This window comes from Impatiens glandulifera, chromosome 2, assembly GCF_907164915.1.
Source record: "Impatiens glandulifera chromosome 2, dImpGla2.1, whole genome shotgun sequence".
Lineage (NCBI taxonomy): Eukaryota > Viridiplantae > Streptophyta > Magnoliopsida > Ericales > Balsaminaceae > Impatiens > Impatiens glandulifera.
The window spans coordinates 5,395,925-5,404,646 of NC_061863.1; the positions used below are offsets into that span (position 1 = coordinate 5,395,925).

Sequence of the window (8,722 nt, forward strand, 5' to 3'; positions counted from 1 at the left end):
ATATTTCACCACATAATAGGGCAGTTGAATATCTTGATAATCTAATGAATATCCTTATCATATTGACAAAGTATTGAATGCATAGTATTCAAATGAAAAACAAAATAACAGATTACAGTTTACAACAACTATTGAAAACATTCGGTGGCTCACTTTTCAAACGTGTGCATTAAGAGGGCATGACGAGTCTCCATCTTTGAATAATCGTGGAAATTTTATTGAAAAAAAGCGGAATATAGAAAGTTAAATCTAAGATGCAAGTTGGAGTCAGTCCCAGGTAATTTTTTATCCTAGCTCCGCCCCTGATTGCACTACTTCTTAATTTAATTGTGTAGTCAGACTCTAAATGTTATCCACCGAGTTAGATTCTTGTGATTCCCCTTAATACAAATTCGCTCAATTTCAAAAGAGAATCCAAAGATCTTGGATCAACTTTCTTGGGTTTACATCTGAGGAAGATGATCTAAAAATGATTACCATATGATTTGTAATTGATTCTCACTATTTAATCGAACTATAATCGGGTTTGGATTGTTTCCTGAAAATTTATATGAAAACTGCAAGCATCAGTTTTTGAATTTTTTTTATAAACAGGGGTAAATGAATGAATGATAAGTTTGGTTTGTTTGTTTGCATTCTAAAAATAGACCCAGGAACGTTGGAACCAGTTTGGTTAGGGACGTGATGCTGGACACAAAACAAGTTGTTGGCCCTTGAATACATGACCAAAAAAACAAAAATTAATGAGATGACACAAAACCCGAAATCACTTTATTATGTAAACAGATCTGCATATTGAGTCGCATTTTATTTGAAGGTAGCATATAGTGTGCATTGTGCGATGTCACCTATACACATATTGATTATATGCTCAAGTATACAAACGAGAATTGACAATTCATTCTAAATAAGCGAGGTGAGTTTGATATTTTTATTTTTAACAAACAAACAAAGTAAATTGTTTAGAAGAAGAAAAATAAATTACAAGTCATTTATAAAAATATAAAAATAAAGAAAATCTAAATGAATTAAAAGTCTAGCTAGCTGGAATTATGTTACTTTTGAAAATTATTATAAAATGAGAAATACAATTAAATTAGATGAACTATTAAAAATAAAATAATTCAAAAATAGAAAACTTCAATAAATTGTCTTTGATAGAATGAGAAACACTACATTAGTTCAACTCATATTAGCGATGTCTTAATCCTATCCATGGTGCAGTTAACCAAGTTAATAGCATTCTTAATATAACTCTCATCAAGCGCAGCAGTTGGACGAATATCGGGCAAAAACTGAAAAGACACGGTCACCAATGAACCGCCGCCACTTCCAATGTTGTCGGTGGCACCACAGAAAGGAACAACCGCAAAACCCGAAGAAAGCATTGGCACATACTTTGAATTTCCTCCGTTCAACGCCATGTTAAGGGAGTTAATGTCAATGGGGGCATATATCAAGTAAGCTCCTAGAGGATCCCAATTAACCTCTTGCAGCATCAACAGATCATTCTGCTATTGTATATTCATAGTTAACACTTTAATTATTATATTATAACTTTTAAAATAATAATAATAATAATCAAATGATTAATCATTTATAAGGTTGTAGATATACTTACACTCATTTGTAACAATGAGATGTAGCTGGCTTTATCTTGTCCTACCACAATATGTGAGATTTCTTCAAAATTTGCAACATTTGAAAGAACATCCCACTATGCCAAAAAAAACATATCATTAAATCAAATTAATTAATTAGACAAAATTTAATTAAGAAAACTATGAATTCTATACTTACATTAGTTCTTGTTTCTTTAGATCGGAGAAAGTTAAATACATTCGTCGGCGACCCAGGCAGCCAAAAGGAAATGGCAGCGGCTAACACAATACCTACCGGAAAATCTGGATTATCGGTATTCCTTAGCATAAGGATTCTCATTCCATCTGGCTTTACGATTGAATCCAGATTTATATTAATCCATGGATGGTCCACAACCGAACTCACTCCAATGATAAAAGTTTCTACCATCCTCTCCGACAATCGAGTGATGACATGTTTTCTTTCCAAGCTAGTCACCACTTTAATCCACAAGAAAAAAAATATAACAATATATTATATAATATGTTCATATCTAAATAAATAACTTATAATGCAAGTAATATTATAAGTTTACCCATGTCATTAGGGGGTAGGGCTTTGAAATGGTCGATAGAGAGACGATTTATTTGCTTCTCGAGAATGCCTAGCCAGCGTTTGGCGCCAAATGCTAAGCCGGAATTGACTATAGGCTTATACAATGTATGAAAGCCACTTTCGTCCACTTCGACATTCTCTATCCACGTCACCTTTGTGAATCCGTTGCAAAAATCTTCAATTATGCATCCAGAAGGCCTTCTTTTGTATTTAACTTCATTGAGTGGTCGTACAATGATGTCAATTGAAAAATCAACGATTCCCCACCTTCCTACTCCGAGTTGCTTGCAATGTCTTGCTAAGATACTCGAACGGGCCGGCACAAGAGGAGAAAGTGCATGCAGATCTACGTAAATCTGAGACCCAAAGTAAAAAAGAATGGTAAAACAATTATAATTATGACAAAATATCGCATATAAAGTTACTTACAGCTTGCAAGGCCCCGTCATGACTTCCTTCAATTCTAGTTGGGAAGACTTCAAAAGTGATAGCCTTAGAAACAATGACATTAAAGATTTTCTTCCAATGATTCTGTATAAGAAAGAGTTAGTTTTAATTAATAAACATTGATAATATTGTTAATTGAATAATAATTATATGTATACCAAATTCATGAAAATATTAATAAGAGTGTGGGGATCGATGAAAAATCCATTGACATGGAAGGACGACTCGCTTTTGAGTGTTGAAATTCGAGTGCCGAATCCACTTGCAAAAACCCTATAATACTCGCCCTCGTTCAACTCATAGCCGGTGCTATCAGCAACACTTGGAATCCACATAGGTTCTCTCATTTGAGCCAATTGATCAAGCTCTTTTATTGCTAGAGTTGCCATATGCTTAATCATATTCATGTTTAGTTGACTACCATCATCGGCCAAGGGCACCCTAACAACGCCAACTTCTCTTGTTTCCATTCCAAATGGTTGCCCGAGAAAGGGCGCCCTAACAATGCCAACTTCTCTTGTTTCCAATCCAATTGGTTGCCCGAGCAAAGGCGCCCTAACAACGCCAGTTTCTCTTGTTTCCATTCTAATTGGTTGCCCGAGCAAGGGCACCCTAACAGCGCCAACCTCGTCACTACAAATTTGTAATTGTTTGTTTTGTAAATACAATTTCATATTTAAAAATGAATAAATTAATTTGTTGGTTAATTAATTAATACCTTGAGATAAAGTTTGTACCCCTCTCAAACTACAAGCAATAGACAAGAAAATAATTAAGAATAATCATATATAAATTTACTAATGAATTAAAATCAAATCAATAAACACTTCTTACATCTTCGCTTAAACGCGAATTATGGACCTGCAAATTGTGGTCGACGGATAGCATCTCGCTCAAGTCATTAGGTGTCGAGAAATGTCCAACAAAGTCAAAACATGCATCATTCGAATTAAACATCGTGTTCTCCTCCATATGTTCTTCATTAATGTCTTGCTCCACCTTAAGCTCTTCATTATTCTCTTGCAAGTTATCGTTATCATGACGATTAATATTCATCTGCATTTAAAAAGAAAATAATATTATAATAATGTCGTCGGAAAAACACTTATTATATTAGATTAAGAAATTGGGAACATAAAAATATGTGAGGATTCATAAAAATTTTAAAAAATCACAAAATAAAAAAATATATATGAGTATTCTACCTTCCTTGAGTAGTTGTTTTCCAACCAAAACTTGATTTGCAATAGTTTATTGTGTATCTCACTTGGAGAGGCATAGTTTCTTAAATACACTTAAGAGTTTGCAAAAGCAATAACTTTAATAATTTGATTAAATGAAATTAGTAATTGATTATTTTATAATAATATATTCTCTAAATAATTATTAATGATCAAGATAACGATGAATAATCTTTAGATAATTTGATCATTATCTTTTAACATAAAGGTGTAATTAATAATATATTTCTCCATAATTGTATGAATTTGTTAGACGAAATTTTGTACGATTACACGTGGAATATGCTCGACCACACGTTGATTATGTTCATGTAACATGTTTATGTTTATATGCGGGTTTGGGTCATGGTTCTTTTCATTTGTGGGTCATGGATAATTTTTATTTTTGAGTTTGCTCATGGAACATGTTTATGTAAGATTTGTGTTAGTAGTGCATGTTTACATGATCGTGTTCATGTTTGGCTCCAAAACTAATTTTTGGAGACTTATGTAAACATTTTATATACAATAATATACACAAATAATTAAAATATTATAATTTAAACATAATGGTGTAATTTGATATTTAGGGTTAGTTTTTCAGAAATAGATTAAAAATAATAACGGCTAGCTCTATGCTCTCATAAATTAAATTTGTCTTTGCAAAATAAGGTTAATTTAATTTACTAAAAACAATGTCAAATATTTCTACTAAAATCACTCATTAATGAATATTTTAAGCCATTTGAATTTTGGAATCTATAACAAAAGAGAAGAAATCAATTATCTCAATTTTTTGTTTGGTTAAATATTAACTTTCTTTATCATACATAAACTCAATCATTAATCAAATATATAGAAATAAATCTAACTTAGACTTATCTGACTTATTTAAATATATGAATTATAAAAACAAAATTATAAACATATCATATATCAGAACCCTCCATCCATGATTTAAAATTTCGGATGGGCATGAAAAAAATTGTGTGTCTTGAAATATTTTTGGAAAATTTATGAATAAAACAGGTAAATTAACATAAGTTTTTACTTATTTTTGAGAATTGAAAAATAAATAATAAATTAAATAAATATAAAATTAAAGAAATTTATCACATTTTTAACATAAAAATATTAATTTATATAGTTATAATGGTGTTAATATATATATATATATATATATATATATATATATATATATATATATATATATATATATATATATATATATATATATATATGTTTTCAATACATTTTGTTTTTCATCTACTTGTATATTGTTCATATATTTTTAAATATTTATTTCTTATTAAAATAAGTTTAATATTTTTTCTTTTTAATTAAAACAAAGTTTTTTCATCCAAAATTATTTAAATTTAAAAAACAATAATATAAAGATAAATTAGTTGACAATCAAATATTATTTTACTATATTTTAAAATAAAATTAGTTGACAATCAAACTAAAAAATTTAAACAGTTATATAAAGATAAACTTTGTTTTAAAATTATATAATCACATATTTTAATATAATTAATTTATACTATTTATTAATTTTTTTTAATTATAAATTAATAAATATTTTTTAAAATTATATATATATATATATAATTCCCGAGAGGCGAGTACTACACGAGATCGTAACTCAAGAACGGAACGATCAATTGCCTTGTCGAAGAAACAGAGCGCCCTAGTGTTGCTTGATTTTGGCCAAGCTTCTATAGCACTAGCTAATTTTCTGACGAAAATGCCACTTTTTAGTCTATTTTAAATTATTTATAAAATTGAAAAATAGAATAATAAAAAATAAGTAAAAAGTTCATTAATAAAAAATAAAAAAGTAGTTAAAAAATTAACTAAGGGAATATAAAATAAATTTAATAATTAATATATCAATTTAATATATTTTATTGATTTTATTTAAAGTGATGGGTTGTTATTTGAATAAGTTGTTAATAATTTATTAAAATATCTTATAATATTAAATGATATTTAAATTTAAATTATTTATAAATATATAATTAAATATTTTTAATTAAAAATTAAATATTATTTATATTAAAAAAATAATATATAAATTATTTGAGAAAGTAAATGGACTAATTTTATATATTACATAAATCTATAATAAGTTTTCATACATTTAAATAAGAATTAATACAATCTAAATCTAAATCTAAATGAGATTTTATAAATTTTCATATATTTAAATAATCTACTAATAGAATTAATACAATCTAAATTAAATGAAATTTATTTGAAATATATATAATAATAATAAAAATAAAAGGTAATTGTATATATACTCATTAATTGGCATGAATTTTATAGATTTTTATTATAAAGATAATATATATGTAATATGATAAATTGTGATAATATTATATTATATTATAATTTTAGATTAATTCCTTATAAGTATAATCTAACATCTATATATTAGACATAACATATGTAACTCGAAATAATCATTCAATGCAATATTATTCTCTTTCTCTATTCTAACATAGTATGAGAGTCCAATTTTTGTTCCTGAGTTACAAAATCAAGTTTTAATAAAGCTCTATTAATTATTATTATATTTTTTAATAATATTTTTTTCTTTCAAATAATTCTGTTGGTATTCTTATATATTTTTTTTGACAATTATATTCTTTGAGTTTTGTTTTTAGTTATTGTTTTATGCCAGTAGTCAATGCCCATATTTTTATTGTTCTTAATCCAATCATATATGTTTTTGTACTTGTTATTTAGTCAACACACTAATATCCTTTCGTTAGGATAAGTTTCTTTTCCGGTGTTGTTTCACCTTACCATTTTATGCCTATGGAATTCTACATTCTGTACCGGTTTTCTTTTATGTTGTCATCCCGTCGTTTGATGGATCTCGAAACTCACGAGTAATTTTAGAGTTCATTAGGTTGTTATTTCACCTCAACATTCAATTCTCGTGGGATTTTACCTTTTCCACACTTTCATCCTATATTTGGATGGATGTCACGAGTATTGAAACTTAAAAATACATCATCAACATTTTAACCTATCGTCTTCAACCTCAAATTGTTTAAGTCATTTTCAACTTGAGTTTATTAGGAATGTTATAATATAAAGATAATATATCTTTAATATTACAATATTACAATATCATAAATTATAATAATAATAATAATATATTATTATATTATATTACTTTCTTATCAGTTTAATATGTCTATAAATTAGACATAACACACTTAATTCTAAATAATCATTATTAAATATAATTTAAGACTTATAAAATAAACTCTTTTGTCACTTTTAAAAAATTTGAGACCTCTAAGCATAAATAACTTCAAAATTGTTTAAAATGTGCAAAGAGCCTCCTCATCTTTTGTCTTGTAAATGAATAGACAATAATAAATCCATTTTCTTTTTTTTATATATTGGAGTTTTGAAAAATATAAACTTTTGTTGAGAGTAACTAGATTATTTCTTTGTCAAATAAAATGCATAAAAACAGTTATATGAATTTATTTGTTTTGATTCGGTGTTGATTACTCTCAATAATAATGTCCAAATATTATATTTTCCTTGTCCTTAAGCAATTTTTTAAATAATAATAAATTAATGTGTAAAGAAGTGGATCAAAATACCCAATAATTAATTTGATTTTAGATATACAAAAAAGGTGGCGACAAATTAGGCTTAAAAAGACAATATCTAGCTAATTATGTCTATCTTTAAGTTAGACCGGTCTAGAGGGCGACCCAATGTAAAAATAAAAGTGTGACTCATTCACCCTTTTGAATGCTTTCCACAAAAACATTTGTTTCGTTGAACAAATAACAACCTTGTTTATCAAATAATTGTAAAAGAAATAAAAATATGTTATTTTTCAAAACAATTTTTATAGAAAGAGCTATAACAAGATTTGTGTTAGAGGGAAAATGGGATAGAAACTACTCTTTAAAATTCTTTACAAGATTTATTTATTTTTCTCTACCACTATTATTATATAATTAAAATATTAAGAAATTTTTAATCAACCATTTAATACATATATATGAACAATCTTTGAATTTATATATTTATTGTAATAAAACTTCTAACTAATATAATTAAATAAAATATTATATAAATTTATTTTGTAAATGATTTATTTATATTTAAATATAATTTTTAACATTAAAATAATTCTATGTGTTTGTTGGTTAAGTTTTGGGGTTTCTTTTTTTCATTATATGCTTTATTATTTTTCATATTATGCCTTATGTACAAATTGCAAAAATTATTATGATTTTGTAATTTTATATTTTAAAGTATAAAACCTTATTTTACTGATTTAAAAAGGTGTGGAATGCTAAAAAAAAAAAAAAATTGGTGTTTTTATTTTTAACTTGAGTTATTTGAATCAAGCTAGAAAACTCTAAATTTGATTTTAAAATTAAAAAACGACAACAATGAAGGACGGAATACAAAAATCAAACCACAATTACATTACGCCATTTTAAAATTACTTAAATTAATAACTATCTCCTAAAAAAAATTGATGTTACTAACCTTTATAAATGTATTTTGCAATAGACATTTTGTTATGAATAAAATGATTTTAAATTTAATGGCATTGAATTTGGACATAAATAAATTAAAAAAAAAATGTTATTGTTATTATTATTATTATTTAGAGTAACAAACAATTTCAATGTAATAGATTTGAACCAAAATTGAAAGTAAATAAGACAAAAAAAAAAATACATTTTTAAAAATTGATAAGAGATTGTACATTTAAAAAAAAAAAAATACATTTTCCTCCTTTTCCTATTTTTCATCTTGTACTGTTGAAGAATGTGCATTTAGGCCCTTGAAGTTGCTTAGAAATG

At 26.3% G+C, this 8,722-nt stretch overlaps 1 protein-coding gene across 1 annotated transcript; it reads right to left on the minus strand.

Moving 5' to 3' along the window:
- Window positions 1-1,187: 1,187 nt before the first annotated feature.
- Window positions 1,188-3,699, minus strand: LOC124924215 (homeobox-leucine zipper protein ROC1-like). Its single transcript, XM_047464281.1, has 8 exons — window positions 3,478-3,699; window positions 3,362-3,390; window positions 2,856-3,276; window positions 2,626-2,727; window positions 2,177-2,552; window positions 1,801-2,081; window positions 1,622-1,717; window positions 1,188-1,511 (listed from the first exon to the last, which is right to left on the minus strand). Exons 1-8 carry the CDS (start codon window positions 3,697-3,699, stop codon window positions 1,188-1,190), a joined length of 1,851 nt encoding a protein of 616 aa, XP_047320237.1.
- Window positions 3,700-8,722: the final 5,023 nt, after the last annotated feature.

Excerpts from the sequence above, each read along its gene's own strand:
- LOC124924215 (XM_047464281.1), bottom strand. The coding sequence starts at position 3,699 with ATGAATATTAATCGTCATGATAACGATAACTTGCAAGAGAATAATGAA. Across the intron at positions 2,082-2,176 it reads CCTACCCCCTAATGACATGG|TGGTGACTAGCTTGGAAAGA; the intron begins GTAAACTTATAA and ends TGTGGATTAAAG. Across the intron at positions 1,512-1,621 it reads TCTCATTGTTACAAATGAGT|AATGATCTGTTGATGCTGCA; the intron begins GTAAGTATATCT and ends ATACAATAGCAG.